The sequence below is a fragment of the Eublepharis macularius genome, chromosome 2 (genome assembly GCF_028583425.1).
Source record: "Eublepharis macularius isolate TG4126 chromosome 2, MPM_Emac_v1.0, whole genome shotgun sequence".
NCBI lineage: Eukaryota > Metazoa > Chordata > Lepidosauria > Squamata > Eublepharidae > Eublepharis > Eublepharis macularius.
In genome coordinates, this window is record NC_072791.1 from 58,210,017 (window position 1) to 58,227,429 (window position 17,413).

Below are 17,413 nucleotides of genomic sequence, written 5' to 3' on the forward strand. Positions count from 1 at the left end.
ACTGACCCCAGGGCGTGACCTGTACTGCTGGTTAGGCCCTTGCCAGGGTTTTTTAGTTGTTGCAGTTCATGTTGTTGCCTAAATAAAAGTGGCCGTTTATTACCCAAGCCTTGTGTCTGCCTCTTATTCCGACTGGGGAGGGGGGGGCAATTGTATTTCATGAGTCTGTACTTTGTGATTAAACGTTTCCTGTACGTAACTATAATATGGTTTTAATGTACTATAGACCTGTTTAATATTTGGGTTTTTTATTTAGTTGTTTTACATTTTTATACTGTTGTTACATGCCTTGTGTCCTGAGATGCTCAGGAGAAAAGCAGATGGAAATAAATAAATATATGGCAGCATAATGCATGGGAAAGAATCAGCACTGGGCACAATGGAGCCCTTTATCCTCTCTTCCCATGCAGGAGTAGTTTACACATTCATTTGAGGAATTGGGGAGAGGGGCAGACCAGTAGAATGTTCATTTCGGGGGGGTTATGCCCTGACCTTCTAATGAAATAATAACAAACAGATTGTAATGCATGCATGGCTGAGAACCAAAGGCAGTGAGTGTCAAGAAACTCACTTTGTTTCTTGTTCAGATCTTGGCCTGATTAAGATAAACTTAGGTTTATTGTCCTCGCTTTATGCCCCTTCCGCCTTTGATTTTGGAGAAAAAAATTTTCTTTGAACACTGAGGCTGGCTGACATTGCCAGTTCTCAGCCATATGTATCTAAAGGTTCTAAATTCTTAAGGACAAAACTTTTAGGGAGGCCATCTCTGGTATTCCAGCTAATTAGCACATGGCCTCCTGGGAATGGGGAGATGAGTTCTTCTCGTGTACCTGTGAGGCCTGGTTACTGTAGAACTGCCCTCAGAGGTTTGGTCCATTTTGAGTGGCTAATTTGTTCTGGCTTACTGTGGGCAGCTTGTCTTTAAAAAGTGTCTTTTAGTCTGGTCTTTGTCCCCTTTTCATTGGGCCACTCTTGCTTGAAGAGTCAACCTTTTGTCTTGAAGACCATGCTATAGGTGGAGACGTATTGCTGGCATCTCTTTGGTTTTGTCTCTTGGATCGTAGATTTGTCATCTTGAAGCTTTGCTGAATTTTACGATCTGCCTGAAGGTAATACCTAGAATAAATTTGGGGCTTTCCAGTGTATGCTAGTCTAGATATTTAGCCTTTGTTATATTGCTTCTCCTGCCACACTCTTCTATTTACTTTGATAGTTGGCTTTTTGTGCTTCAATAAATTTTATTATGTCCTGTGTAGTTATTATGTATTTTTGCTTCGATCTGAATCCAGTTCCTTGGCCAGTTTGCCTACACTACCCAGTTAACTTGTTTTCGGATGCAGCCTGCTGGGTGCCCACCCTGCAAGATTGACTTCTGTTTGCTCACTGCCCAGAGGGCTTGAGGCTTGCCTCTGTCTCGAGCTGTGGACTAGTTAAAGGAGCAGGTGGTGGCTGTTACCTTGGCGAGTGAAAACTCACTTCCCAGTTTTGCCTTTTTGCTTCTGTTCCTGCTGGGAACTAGGGCAGCCCTCCCTCCCCTTACAGTCAGAAGAAACAAAAATTGCTTTGTTGTACAAATCTCCTCTTGCACAGATGAGCTCTTATAAAAGGTGTATTTTATTTTGCTTTTGTAACAGACTTCATTAGCTAGTATTATCTTAGTTGTTCAAGAGCATGCAAGAGAGAGAAAATGTGAATGATAAGAATACACATGTGGTGTTGTCTGGGTTTTTTAATGACAGGGCTTAATGTAGAAGCACTTTTTCAAAAACCACCAGAAATAGACTCCCAAATGCTGCTGTGTCTCACCCATTCTTTTTCACTTCAACTTAAAAGGTTTAATGGTGCATTTCCCCTTCAGCAGTTAATGAAGGCAGGGTTTATAGTAGTTAGTGTCAAATAAGACTCTGAGATCCCCTGAGTTCAAATCCCCACCTTACATTCACAGGCAGAGCTTGGCCAGTTACTTTCTCAGTCTAATCTACTTTACTGGGTTATTATGAGAATGAAATATGGAAGGAAGAATCCTCTGAGCTCCTGGGAAGAAAGGTGGGATAAAAATGCACTAGGGGGATAATGACATGTCATTTTACCTATGTTCAATTAGAAATTAATGAATCTGGCTTCAATTCTTAATTTGCGTGCCTTGCAAAAATTAATGCAACATCTTTTAGCTGACAAGTGGTGTGATGGTGATAATATCTGTATTCACTTTACTGTGAGTCTTGGCTTCTTAGTTCCCAAAATAGAGTAAAGAAAACAAAAGGTCAAATGTTCGGCACATGGTGAGGAAGTTTTTCTGATTTCTCAGTTAGAGTTAAAAATCTTTTAGCTAAAGAATAGAACAGTAGTAGTAATCATCTCCTTTTTATAACAGTTCCAAGACATAAAATGCCTAATTCCCTGTATCAGTTCACATTTTGATGCCTTCAGCAGTTTATAAATACATAGAAGGTTTTCCAGAGAAGCAATCAAGCTGTTTGTCAAAAGCTTTCTGGATATCAAAAGGATTTAAAAGTTTGATGTTGCTGGCTATTAATGTTCAACAGTTTTTGTATCTGAACTTTTGTGTGTTTGCCTGTAACAGAATGCCCGGCGGGGGGAGGTGCAGGCTTCAGCAAAGTTATTTCAAAATATGTTGTGATTTTTGTTGAGGAGATCCAATTAACTCCTGTTATAATATGGGAATAGTCATTGGTATTATCTGTTCAGGCACAGAACATCCACATCTCTCCCAAGGTGGGTGAGTGCAGAGTGGAGCCGTCTCCCTGCCTTAACTGTACTGACCGTAAGCCAAGATGACAGTCTATTTTCTGTCCCAAACAAATCTCTTACATTCAAAAAACAGGGTACCTGTTGATTATATTGTATTCAGTTGCACTCTGTAATCCACCTCACGTCTCAGTGAGAAAGATGGAGTATAAATAAATAATGCCCCCCCTCATCTTCCTTCCCTCACTATTCTCTCTCTCTCCCTGACAGCCCCTTGCCCATAGCTCTTCCCTTTTCTTTTTTTCTTTCCTTCCCACCACCAACCAACTTTTATCTATGCCCCAGTATGGTTGTGCATGTTGGAAATATTCGCATTTCCTGATTCGGGCTTACCCGAAGCAGGAAAAACATTCGGAAATACCCCAAAGCGGCAAGCCGATTTGGATTCAGGTATTTGAATCGCTTCGGAATGCTCTGTAAAGATTTGGAGCATTCCAAAGCGATTCAGGGGGCTGGGTTTTCCAGCACCCCCGCTCCCAACCCCTCCTTAGCTCCCCCTCCCTATCAGCTGGCAGGCAACAGGGGGGGAATCTCCCCTTCTGCCTGCCAGCTGATAGTTTAAAGGGCCCTGTCCTGCCAACAAGCAGCAGGGCCCTTTAAAAACCCCACAACACCCAGCCCCCCCACTTACCTTTGCTCGGTGGCAGGGAGGTGCAGGCTTATGCCTTCATCCGCGCCTCCTCCTTCACCCGCCGGAGCTCTTCAAAACCGACATCGGTGGGCGAACAGAGTGCCCGGCGGGGAGATGCAGGCTTAAGCCTCCCCACCGCCTTGTTCGTTTGTTCTCCCACCAGTGTCAGGTCGAGAAGCTCCTTGACCCCGACATCAGCAGGCGAACGGAGCGCCTGGCCAGGGGGAGGTGCAGGCTTAAGCCTTCATCCTCCCTGCCGCCTCCTTTGCCCACCGATGTTGGGGTCAAGGAGCTCCTCGACCCTGACATCGGTGGGCGAATGCTGCGCTCAGCGGGGAGATGCAGGCTTAAGCCTGCAGCCTCCCCGCCACCTCGTTTGTTCGCCCGCTGGGCGGAGCTCCTTGACCCTGACATTGGCGGGCAAATGGAATGCCCGGTGGGGGGAGGTGCAGGCTTCAGCCTTCCTGCTGCCTCCTCCACTGCTGATAGGGCAGTGCCTGCACTCAGCCGCTCATTGGGGAAGCCCCCAACGAGCAGCTGGTTCAGGGCTGTAAATGCTCCTTTCCCTGCTGCTCACAGTGGCAGGGAAACAGGCATTTAAACCTGAAGCTTCCTGAAGCATTACAAATGCTTCGGGAAGTTTTGCTTCAGGATTTCCAGATCAGGGCCAGCATGGCCCCGATTCAGAAATCCCAATGCTTTCCACATCGGGTCCGATTCGGGTATTTTACCCAAATCAGATTCCCGAAGCGCACACCCCTATGCCCCTGCCTTCAGCTCTCTTTTTCTGTTCTTCCTCTGTCCCCTTCCAGCTCCTACCTCTTCTCTCCCCTTCTAGCTTCTGCCTTTTTCAGTCTCTACTCATCCATCCCAGCCTTTGATTGACAAAATACTAGGATTGGAAAGATCTGCATTATTGTTGTGGTTGCCTAACAACTCCCAAAATGGCTACTTATATTTCAAAACATAGTCTTGCAACATTTCAGGAGTCATTCATCTCTTAATGGTGTGGCTTCTATTATTTGAGGGTCTTAATCCTCCAAGGGCCATATGTGTATTACACATAGTCAGTAGGATCCACCTGAGTATCAGGCTCCAGGACCTCGACATCCTCACTCGATGCCAAAATCTGTAACGGCATTCCATCTGTCAGAGTCCAAGCTGGAGCAGTTTATGGAAAGGAGCCCTAGCATTCTTTCTGACCCCTCACCTGATGAAACTGTTGGGGACAGAGATCTGCTTCTCCCACAGATGATTTCCACCTCTATGCGGAACAAATGCTGAGGATGGAAAAATCCCTAGATATCAATATATCTTCCACTAAACCTAAACCCAAAGATAAGATCTTGCAGCGCTTGTACTCTGGCAACCCAGCCAACCTCACCTTCCACATGGTTGAAGGGTTTCTGAAAATCATGACTATTTTATTTGAGAAACCAACTTTGATTCCACCTAAAAAGGCTGAGGAACTACCTAAGACAAAAGAGGACAATTGCCTTGCAAAAAAAGGGAAAGGCAAGGACATCCCTCTACACCTTCTGATAAAGAGGGCAAAAAAGATTGATGCACTGGGCAGGAAGATATATGCTTTGTCAGCCTTAAACATTAAAATAGCAAATCGCATCAGTATCATGGGAGCCTATCAGATATTCCTATGGAATAAAATGGTTGCTTACAATGAGCAGTTATCTGAAGATCAGAGAGCACTTGCCAATGTTATCCAAGAGGGAAGCAATCAAGCTTTCAAAGCAGTAAATAAATGCTGGCCAGAATGTGGCTGATTCCAAGAGCACTGGCATTAGCAGTAGTCCTGAAGAGGCACGCAACTCCTCTGTTAAAGTCCACGTGGTGGATGCTTCAGCCTTCCATTCCCTGGTAGATGGGAAAACCTGTATTTTCACGTTACATGTCTAAACTGTTCCTGAAGGGACTGAGTAACATGTTTTCATCAATCACTCAAATAGTGCCACATTGGTCATTATAGTTGGCCCTAGCTAAGTTGATGAAGAAACCATTCGAACATTTAGCCAAAAGTCCCTTGAGGATGTTGTTTCACAAAGTAGTTATCTTAGTTGCAATTACATCTGCCAGGAGAGTAAGCGAGCTGGCAACTTTGAGGATGGACTAACCACTCCTTAAAATACATCCAGAGAAAGTAGTCCTTAGACCAAGCCTTGAGTTTCTTCCTAAAGTGGCTTCTAAATTCCACATGACACAAGACATAGTACTATTGGTGTTCTTCCCGTTGCCTGCTTTGGAGGCAGAAAGAGCACTTCATACACTGGATGTGAGAAGAGTATTTTGTTCTACTTAGATTGTCCAGTCCAATTTAGAACAGGTCACTTACTGTGTTGGACCTAAGAAAGGGAAGAGGGCATCTTCACAAACCATTGCAAGGTGGATGATACAGGCCATCAAATTATGTTATGTAAACACTGATGTGCCTTGTCCATTGGAGGTCCGTGCACATGCCACCATGTCTCAAGTGACATCGGCAGCATTTCTTAAAGAGGTTCCATTACAAAAGATCTGCAAAGTTGCAACATGGGCATCTGCTGATACTTTTGTGTTCAACAAGAAAGATGCAGCAGTGGGTCAAGCAGTTTTACAGTTGTTGTTCCAGCAAAGAGTCAACTCTCCTCCTGGTAAATGGCTTGCTAAACTCCCATGTGGAACTGCACTGGAAGACCGACAATGAAAACAGAGTTGCACTTAACCTGTAACTGTTATTCATTGAGGTCTTCTGTGAAGGCACACATACCGTCCCTCCTGCTCCACTGTATACTCTTCACTTCTCACCTTGGAGAGTTCGGCAGCAAAGAAGAAACTGAGGGTCAGGGGGCATGTTCTCCCCAGAGCTTGGGATTTTTCAGTGGGAAATTGCTGTGCTGTGTTCTGGAAGGAGAACACCCTTTCTTAGAGAAAAAAAAAGCTGTAAAATCCTCTGGTTGGCAGGCCTGTGTATGCGCGGTCCCATGTGTGCCTGCACAGAAGTCCTCAATGAAGACCATTTACAGGTAAGTGCAACTCTGTTTTCTTTTGTAGGAGGTGTTAAATAACAACAACAACAACAACATTTGATTTATATACTGCCCTTCAGGACAACTTAACACCCATTCAGAGTGGTTTACAAAGTATGTTGTTATTATCCCCACAGCAATCACTGGGTGAGGTAGGTGGGGCTGAGAGAGCTCTGAGAGAGCTGTGACTAACCCAAGATCACCCAGCTGGCTTCAAGTGGAGGAGTGGGGAATCAAACCCAGTTCTCCTGATTAGAGTCCTGTTGCTCTTAATCACTACACCAAACCCCCTCTATTTTTTGTAAAACGTTCAGTTTTTCTGCGAACCTGGGTTTTTTTCCTGGTTTTGAAGAAAATGTTTCTCCTCGGAACCTAGCCCCATTTGCTGGCTCTGATCCAAAGAGGGGCCAGGTTTAGAATTAGATAAGTCAGTGACAATATTTGTTTTATAATAACTGCCAAGAGTCCTAGGAATTGCAATTAATTGAGAATATTTAGGATTCTCTTTGAGAGATCCATGCCATCTCTCATTAAAATATAGTTTGCAGATGAGTGAGGATGGCTACTAGCAAATATGTGACTTAGATATGGCCTGAGATATAAAAATACGGGGAGGTGGAGAGTTCTCCTCCCTGATGCAACTATTTTTCTTAAAACCTTTTTCACTAATAGCTTAGAACAAGAGAACAGCATATAGTAGCAAAAAATGCCAACTGATTTGTTTCTGAACACAGCACTGACCATTCTGTAATTATCTTTCCCCCATTCTTTCATTGATGATAGGTTAGGCGGTTGTTTTCTTTTTCCATAAATGACTGTGTTCACAAAATGCACCTAGGGAGTTAAATGAGCCATGCTAATGTGTGTTCTTTTTTAAAAAAAAAAAACTATTAGTCTTGCTGGGCAAAATAAATCTTAAATTTCTATGGAAGCTGCCTGAGTGAAAAGTTACTTCTGATTATCCTTCTTCCAACCTCTCTTCAAACAATACTGGAGGATATGTTTCCTAATCCAAATTACTTTACCCCACTAGTGTCCCAAGCTCTTTTACTATTTGCATACCAAAAGAGATCACTTCAGCCTTTCCTAATGTCCATTCCTTCTTATTTAAACATCCCCAAGCCACTCCCAAACTGAACTATGAAAGCAGACTGGGAAATGTTGTGACTGATCCATGTGATCATGGTTTTTTGTTTCCTCCTACCTCTAGATTATCACTGGTTTGCATCCAACAAAGCATTTCCGGGGTGGGGGTGGGGGCGGAGGGTGGAAAGATTTCCATCCGCAGGATTTCTCACCTCCCATTGCACCCTCCCCCAATGTTGTTCCTAGGGGAACAATCTTCCATGAGGATATTTTGACGCTATTGCAAGAGAAGGCAGGCAGAGTCATGCTCTGTGCATGGAAATCCTTCAATCAACAAAATGTTTCTGTTGGATCCCAATGTTGGGTCCCAACCACTGATCTGTTTTTTGGTATGTCAACTACCAGATTAGCACTATAGATAGGCTTGCATATCTCTTTATTTCCTTTCCTTCTGTGCTTCCCTATGAAGCTGTTACCGTCATGTTTTGTAGAGAAAATGTGGTCAATAATTCAGTTATAACAACAAATTATCGTTTGTACTGGGCAGAAAGTAACTGAATTGGAGCTCATTCAAGAGTTGAAGGGAGTACTATTGGCACATGGTGCATTCTTAAAATTCCAAACCAACATTTTGCAGTATCACCTAGGTTTTTGTGTTGTTTGAAATAAGGGTTTCAGGGATTTTTTTAAAAATCCAATATTCCTGAAATTCTGGTCAGATTCTCTGATCCAGGTTAGAGAATCCTGGATTTAACTGGCCATTGTTTCCTATGGGGGAAAAATTCAGGAGGGATGGGAGCTTCTTCACCAAATTTTCAAGGAATGTACTCCTTACTGTCCACTAAAGACCCCCTCAAATTTGAGGAGGGATAGACCCTGATACGCAGTTTTGTGGGCCCCTGAAATAAGCTGCCCCCCAGCCACTCTTCATTGTTTCATATGGAAGAAAAATTTCCAAGGCTTTTAAACTCTTGTGTTTCCCACCCATTTGGGATTCTCTGGTTTAACATTAAAACTCCTTTGCAAGCTTATTGTTGAACCAGAGAATCCCAATGTTGAACCAGAGAATCCCTTCAGTGAAGCAAGGGGTAAAGATTGTCGAGTCACAGACTTTACAAGGTGGCTGGTGGCAGTTTGAAGGGACTCTTTTGGAAGAAGGGGCAGAATGGGATGGGAACCCACTCTGCCTGCTGCCTCCTCCTCTGCCTGGCCAGCCTTGCTCTGCTTTCCTACAGTGCAGCAGAGCTTGGCACCATTCACGCCACTACCCTCTCCCAGCTGCTGCCCCCTCTCTCACACTGTTGCTCCATCTCAGCAAGTTTGGGTGTTGAGATCTGATCTAGGGTTCTGGCATGTGATCCAACTTAACCAAACTAAGACAGATTGGCATAAATCCAGTTTTTAAACCGGATGCCAAGCCCAGCTCATGCACCCCTAATCCGAACAAACTCATGATTACTTTAGTATCTGAGCAAGTGTTCTCCCTGTTGTAAGACAAATTATGATAGGCTTTTCTGTCTTTGAAACTTCACAAAAAGAAGGCCAAGTGAGGCAACATAAAGACAATCTTTTAAAAACAAGACAGTACATTGTTTTGGATTAATGCAAAACTGTGGTGTCATGTGACAGAATGACAGGAAGAAAGCTTTTAAGTAGACTGCAAATTCTTTCTGGCTAATTTACTCTTTATTAAAGGAGGAATAATAGATTACTTGTATCAGAAAATAATAAAACATAAATTCAACATGTATTGTATTATAGCCTTACAAAGAAGTGGAATCGCTAAAGAATACTAATTAATTATATATATATATATATATATATATATATATATATATATATATATATATAAAATTTTTGGATGTTTTTAATTTATGGTTTTAAATTATATGAATTATCTGCTGTAAATTTAATTTGTGTGTGAATTGTGATCTGCCCTGAGCCTGCTGTCATGGGGAGGGCGGAATACAAATCTAATAAATTAAATTAATTCTTCTAGTCCATCGAATACAGGTAGTGCTGTGGAAGGAGACTCAATAAAAGCTACATAAATCACAATAAAGGCTACATAAGGTGTGAAGGTAAGGAGCCCCATGGCGCAGAGTAGTAAGCTGCAGTACTGCAGCCCAAGTTCCGCTCACAACCTGAGTTCGATTCTGACAGAAGCTGGGTTCAGGTAGCCAGCTCAAGGTTGACTCGGCCTTCCATCCTTCTGAGGTCGGTAAAATGAGTACCCAGTTTCCTGGGGAGTAAAATGTAGGTGACTGGGGAAGGCCATGGCAAACCACCCCGTAACAACAAAAGTCTGCCAAGAAAACGTTGTGATGCGATGCCCACCCATGGGTCAATAATAACTCAGTGCTTGCACCTTTGCCTTTAAGGTGTGAAGATACAAGATGAGACATTTGACCTTCTGTGGGTAAGCTTTTTACTTACCTGAACTTTATAGAATTATCCAGAAGCCCTGGTAACATTAGTTATTTACAGTGCAATCCTAAGCAAAGTTACACCAGTCTAAGCCCATTGATTTCAATGGGCTTAGACTGGTGTAACTCTGCTTAGGATTGCTCTGTTAGACTTTGTGAAAAGCCACTTTCTATTTGCAATTTAATTTGTTGTGATTTCCATTTGAGGTTTAATGTAACATGATGACTGGTGAAAGTACCAGTTTGCATGTGATGACTACATCATTGTTAGATAACATGGCCATCTAAATCTCCCAATGGACCAAAGCTTACCCAATCTTTCATTCCCCTCCTTTTTTTTTTTAAGAATCTATTTGTTCAATTCCTTTCTTTAAGGCCAAGCTAAATATAACAGCAAGAGATCTATAAACGAATCTTCTGAATTTTAAAAGGCTCAATGGCAGCCACACCAGGGAAAACCAGCTTCAATTATGGCCACAGCATGGTGGAGGAAGGTCATTTCTTCCCAGCACTTTTCCCCCTGATAAAAATGTTCTTCCTTCAGACTTACTTGCTGGGGAGGGGAGGAGACCATAAAAGGTTAACTTTTACATGGTGGAGAAGAATTTGATCAGAAAAATAGTGTCGAGTTGAGTGGGAGAATTTTAAACTCCTTCTCCAGTGCCACAGTCCCAATTTACTGAGTGCCTGCTTGTACATCTGCTTGTAAACTAAAAAAAGTAAAGACCATTTCCAGACCTCTATGTAGTTTGTCTCTTAGAAACAGCCCTTCACACATGTAAGAAATTGGGAGAGCTGGTGATCAGAGTGACTGACTATTCCAGAAAGGTATAATTAAAGCCACCCTATGTCACTCCTAAAGACAGTTTTGTTTGGTCCTCTAGGACAGTTGTTGCATTTCTGATGCCTCTGTAGAATGGTGAGAAGCAATTTGTTGTCTTTCAGCTGGGAAGTTCCACAGAACTCTGTTATAGTATGAAACAAATGTCAACTTCCTTTCCATAAAAATTCTTTGATGAAATAAGAACCGATTGCATGAACTCTGGTAAAACATTTAAACAAAATGAAACCATTTTAAGACCTTGTTTGCTCTGTTGACTATTCTAGGAAGGTTTTCAGCCTTTTCCACCTCAAGCTGTTATACCTCCTTATCTTACTACACTAATATCACTTTGTTCTCTTGTTAGGCATGCTTTGTCTTTGTTGATGATCCCCACTGAATGAACCTAATCTTGACAGCACTTTTCATTTTCTTGATTCTATAAAAAAGTAATCCCCAATATGAAATTATAAGTGATTGTTCATGGCTGGCCATCTACTGATCAGAAGTAGATAACTTATAATAAAGTTTTGTATAAATTATCCTTGCTAAATACACAGTAACGCAACTGCCTGAGATGCCTATCAGTTTAATGGAACAAAGTAATCAGTTACTGTATCCGAGGAACAAAGCTTCTAGTGAGATTGAAGCCTTTGGTTGCTGCACAACTGTGCCAGCAAAGAAATTTATTTTCACATACTGATCTGAAGCAAGCTTCTAACATGCGTCGACTTTTTTTGTTCTACCAAATAATTAATATAGATCTAATCTCTCTTATCAGATTGATCTTGAAGCAGTAAAGTGATTGCTGAGTGCCTTATTACTGACCTGCATTTAAATTGCTTTGATTAGAATACTTTGATCGTAGAGGAGTTTGGGGGATTTTGAGCACTGTACAAAAATGGCTGACATAAAGCTTAGTTCAAAAGTTACTTCAGTGTGTTATTGGAATTCTTTTACATTTCATTTAATTTTAAAGAACATCATCTAAGGTTTGAGAGACATGCAGATAGGCAGTGCTGTTTTGATATGCAATACTTTGCTATTATATGAAGAGGAAAATGTTTGGATATCCACAGCCTTAAACGATCAACTGACCACTGGATTACAGTGGATAACAATGGATAATGCACTAACTAATGGACAATACCAAGACCACTAAAAGTAGTCTCAGATTCTCACACCCCAAATGCAGAAACATGCAGGCACACACCTTAACTTCACTCAGTAAGTACTTTATATAAATAGTTAATACGCTAAGACAGAGTGCTTAGTATTTGACTAATTTAGTAGTTGATTAATTAGTTCAGTGAGCTTGAACAATTTTGCATTCAAGTACTCTAAAGTTATATTTGTTATCAGAGGTTCTCTTTGTTGTTATATTGTGTTGTGGTTTTGATTAAATGGCTTTTAGATTATTCTTATGTGCAAGATTTGTTAGAACAAAATGTATATCCAGTACTGAGTCATAATATGGAGACAGGAAAATGAGCCTGGTGCACATTAACTTTAGAGCACACAAGGTTACTGTTTTGCTTGTTAGAAAATCACCTTTTTTGAAAGTTTAATCTTTATAGCCACTCGTTTCTGATATGGAAAAAAGTAGTATACTGTCCATCCACCGGTTACACACTTCCTTCCAGATCTTGCTCTGTGCCCCTTCCCACTCAGACAAGCAGGAGAGGCCAGAGAACAGAGCTTTAATGGAGGTAGAACCTTACCTATGAAAATGCCCTCAAACCTCACTTGGTGCATACCTTAAGGTATTAGGCCAGAATATTTCTCTTTACCCGGGCTTTTAATTGAAAGGTTGTGCAGTCGTTTTAGCTGTTGTTTTTATGGACTGTATCTTATGTGACTGCCATCTACTGGTGGTTCACAGGGTGAGACATCTGCTTCCTTAGCGTCACTCACTGATTATTTTAATTCATGATATCTGAACAAGTTTTTCTTTTTATGCTCACTGCTGAAATGGTTTTACTGGTGGTTCATGCTGGTCAGTGCTATTTCTTGTTAGCAGACTTGCTTAGTAAGCAGAGAAACATGGACAATGGGAGTTTGTGTTTCAGAGTGAGCATGGGAGAGAGAAACAAACTTAGACCCTTGATAAGCTTAAGAAAAGGAGTTCTTTATTGTAGGAACTCCATACAGGATAGAAAAGATGAGAGACAGATCTCTGTCTAGTTTAAAGATGCCACTGGATGGCAGGGCAGCATCTTCTGCATCCATAGTGCCAAGATGGAGAAGAGACAGAAAGAGGAAGATGAGGTGTTATGAAGAGGAAGTCCCTGAGAACACCAGTCCATGCATCAAAGGATAGTGCCAGAGTAATAAAGAGCAAAAGGGTAAACAGATCCCTAACCTCTCTAGCTTCCTGTGAAACCTGAGGAAGGGGCAGCGTTCAGTCCTCCTCTTACATTTTTATATTCCAGTGGGATTTTGTTGCTGGTTTTTAGTATTTCTATTTTTTCTTGTTTTATGATTTTATCATTGAATTATATTACTGTGTGAGTCACCTCAGGCAGGTTTCCAAAGAGGCAGCCTATACATATTTTAAAAAATTAATGCTTTTGACTTTTTAAAAATGCTGTCCTACTCATTATGTATGTTATGTTATGTTTTCATCTTCATACAAAAATACTTTTTCGATGCTATATATCAAACTTGTATAGTTAAGGAAATCTTCCCTCTCAGTAATGGAAACATGTATTTTAAAAAAACTCGGTTTACTTCTAATGTTGGCAGAGGGCAGTTACTCTCTACCAAGTCAACACATTAATGCCATCCAAAAATGCCAGTCTAAACTGGATGTTGTTATATCGCTTCTGGCAGATTTTGTGAACATGGCTGAAATCTTTTTTTTTTTTTGTAAATGGTTATTGCTGAAGAAAATGTCTTTTAAATGCAGCACACTTAATAGGTATCTTCTTTTTCCTGGTACCAGGCAGCTGCTTTTAAAAGAAATCTCTTAAATTGTAAAGGGCTGGTCACTCGTAGTTTATAACAGTGAGTTCGTATTGATATTTTTAATTTAATGAGATATTTAATTTTATAAAATATAAAATATTGATAATTTTATTTTTATAAAATGTTTTTGGAGGTTTAATGTGCAGAGAACGTATGAAACTATAAAGAAACTCCCTGTACATGTCAAATGAATAGGCACAAAGACTTCTATCCATTGAACCATCAAAACTGCAAAGAGCCTTGAAACTGAACATGATCTGTGAACTACTTATGATTGCCTCTTGTGCTGCACAAGAAGTACTTTTGCAACGGCATTACACAGATGGCTGGTAGTGGTCCAATTTTTAAAATGGCCTTGGGTGAGATCAAAAGAACCATGCAAAAAGCCTTTTGTGGTTATGAAGGATGCTTGGAAATCCCACTTTATACTGCACGAGACATACTTAGGGGACTTTCATAAATGGGATTCAAGGCATGGCGAGGAGCTGTGGCTAGGAAAATGTGATGTATCTGTTTCAGAAATATAACACCAAAGTAAAATGTCTGGACTGAGAGTAACAAGATAAAATTGACTGGACAAAAGTGTTACCCAGTGTAGATTGACAACCCATGATGGCTGGATGGGAGCGGTTATCAGAGCCCTGATTAGCCTTGAATAGGGAAGAGGAGGAAGGGAGATCAGAATTGTGTGCTATGATTGAATTGGGGGAGGGGGTCTCGTACCTCTGTTGTCTGGATCTCTGCACATCTATGGGGTGTGGAGGACTGAAAAGCCAGTCTCCTCTCAAGCCATGCATTCTGGCATTTTTCCATTTCTCATCTGGGATTTGGCAACTGCCGGGTAGTTTTGCTGCATTTAAAACACATGAGAAGGGGGACTTGTGATATTCCACATCCCTAAGTGCTCCCCAAAAAGTGTAGGCTAGGGAGGACTGCTATTAAAACTGATTATGCTGTAAATTCCTTCATTGCAATTCCACAGAATAAGAAACACTAAAACTGAAAGAGGAGTATGTTTCAGTACCCAGCACAGCATGAAAAGTGTTTATTGTTATTTTATATGGTATCCTTTATTAGGCTAACCAAATTCAAAATTCTGAATGTGAACTTCCAAGTTACACAGAACTGTTCAGGGGAAAATAATTTTCATGAAACAGGTTTAGGTGATGAGAACTTTAAGGTACATTTTTGTCATTCTTTTTTTAAAAAAATTAAACTATTCTGTTTTGATTGTGTTTGGTCTTACTGTTCCAACTGGCTGGACCATTGTTATTTTTTTTGTGCTATTACCTAAAATATTCTGAAACCATTTGATTACCTGTATGTTGAAGGAGTCTGTCATTAAGTATTGAATGGGGAATCTGACAGTTCTGTAATGAAGACTGGTTTAAGCACGTGTGCAGCTGTGGAGCCCATTGTTTGCTCATGCAAGGCCTTCTTTGTATTATGTATACAGTGACAAACAAGAAACCTGCACAAGCATCTATTACAAAAGTCAAACAGTTTGAAGGTTCTACATCGTTTGTGCGAAGGTCACAGTGGATGCTTGAACAGCTTCGCCAGGTTAATGGTATAGACCCTCATCGAGTGAGTATAATTACACCCTTTTGGGAGCGGTTTTCATTTGTTCCTCATTCCTGTGGTGCATGTTCAGTGATGGTTAGCGTTTATCTCCTTACAACTTCTCGTTTCTTTGCTACAAAAGAAAAACCTCCTTTTAAAATTTTTCTACCCAAGTATTATATAAATACTTCAGAATGCCACCTTCAGTTTCCTAGTATCCAAAATGTTTGTTCCACTTTTTCAGTATCCTTCCTCTGTCTTTCTAGATTTCACTACATTTATATATCTTCAACTTTGCTTCTACTTTGTCAGTATTATATTTTGAGATCTGATGCCCAGTGCAAAAAATCTCCTTGCTTAAGTGTGTCTTTATGGTAATAGAACAGGCACTTCCAGAACCTTTATAAGAGGTACATTTTATTCTCACTACTCACCCCGCACGCACACATGCATGCATGCACACGCACGCACACACAAACACATGCGGAAGACATTGATCTGTTTTCAGATGTTTATAGATTGTTCCACATGAAGTTTTCCATTCTGGAAATACAGCTATTTGGAAAAAGTAATGAAAGGATGCCACACATTTCTAAGTGAACCTGTTCAGCAGACAAAGTTACCTTGTTCGATACTCGTGATCAGAATGTGAGACAATCAGCGACATCTTCAGATTGCACTGAGCAGCTCTAGCAGCAGCTGAAAAAGTTTGCAGCTGCTTGTTGGTCAGAAGCCAATTCACAACTGATCAGGGAATCAGTTTACTTCTTATCCACACACGCAAACACCCCAATGAAAAATTCATTGCTGGGGACAGAGCAAATTTTTCAAATAAGGAGATCAGAAGCAGACTTTCAGCTGATCCCGTAATAGCTGAAAATCAGCTTCTGATTGCCGTAAGTAGCCTGTTGCCAATACACACAGAGTTTGTGAACAGCCAAACAGTGGCATGATAACCATGGTAGACTTGAAGTGATCCAAAGGAGAAGATTTTCAAGCATCCCTAATCTGACTGTGTATGCCTACAAATATGTAATACACCTGCCCAGAGACCAGTAGGAGGAGAACACACTGAGGATATTCTTACGGTACAGATAGGACCCTCTTCCTGCTTCCGGGTACAGCAGCTGACAGCATCATTGTAACTTGACAAACCGCCATTTCAGAGTCTGATGGACCTGAATGAGTCCTCACTCCTAAATCTGCTGCTGAATTTCCGTTTTCTGAGATTCATTGGTTACCTTAGGTACGAACTGGATGAAAGTAAGTTGAAAACTTTCAATTAGCAGGAGTTTGGGATATGAATAAACAATTAAACTATTTAAACGTTTTCTTTTTCATGAACCTAATGCAGTAACTACAACTTTATAAGGTTAAAATAATAATATTATTATTCCTTCTAGGAATCCCCAGAATTTGATTTATTATTTGAAAATGCTTTTGACCAATGGGTAGCAAGTACAGCCTCTGAAAAATGTACGTTCTTTCAAATTCTTCACCACACCTGTCAGCGGTACCTCTCAGACAAAAAACCAGAATTTATCAATTGCCAGTCTAAAATCATTGGAGGTAAGTTGGATGTGCTTTGGCTGTATGATTAAAAATTATTTTAGTTCATCATTTGAAGAATCTAAATTGCTTTCCTAAAAATGCACTATAAAACAGTAGTGGTAATTCATATGAAAAAAATGTGTGTGTGTGTTCCCAAGGTCAACCGGAAATCTTGAATCCAGACTTCTCAGAATTCTTTCTTAAGTACTCTCTCTCTTGATGCAAGCTGTAGTTTACCTTTCCTGGGTTTAATCTACTATGCTTTAGTCTGTGCATAGGTGTGCTACCTCCAGTTGGCGTGTCCCTTCTTCCAGATATTGATATAGAAGCCTGAACATGTAATTCCTTTCCCTACTGATTTTGTTCTTTTTCATTTAGCAACCATTGATTTTTTGCAGTGTTCCTTAAGCTAAATTAGAAGGGCTGTTGTTGAACAATAGCCACTTCCCATTTATGCCATACTTCTGTCATGCCAAAATATCTCCATTTTTGTACCAGTATTACTAATGTCAACTGGGTGTGAGTGTGTATTGTTGTTTCACATCACAGAAATCTTTGTACTTCTCTCCTCGTATTTGAT

The 17,413-nt window shown here is 40.8% G+C and overlaps 1 protein-coding gene across 2 annotated transcripts in view; it reads left to right on the forward strand.

The window, feature by feature from the left end:
- The window catches only part of STXBP6 (syntaxin binding protein 6), a 150,248-nt gene that overhangs the window by 105,973 nt on the left and 26,862 nt on the right, over nt 1-17,413 (forward strand). For both annotated transcript variants that reach the window (XM_054972150.1, XM_054972151.1), the window contains 2 exons: nt 15,176-15,306; nt 16,686-16,851. In XM_054972150.1, the coding sequence (XP_054828125.1) occupies nt 15,176-15,306; nt 16,686-16,851 (297 nt within the window). The remainder of the gene's footprint in view (nt 1-15,175; nt 15,307-16,685; nt 16,852-17,413) is intronic.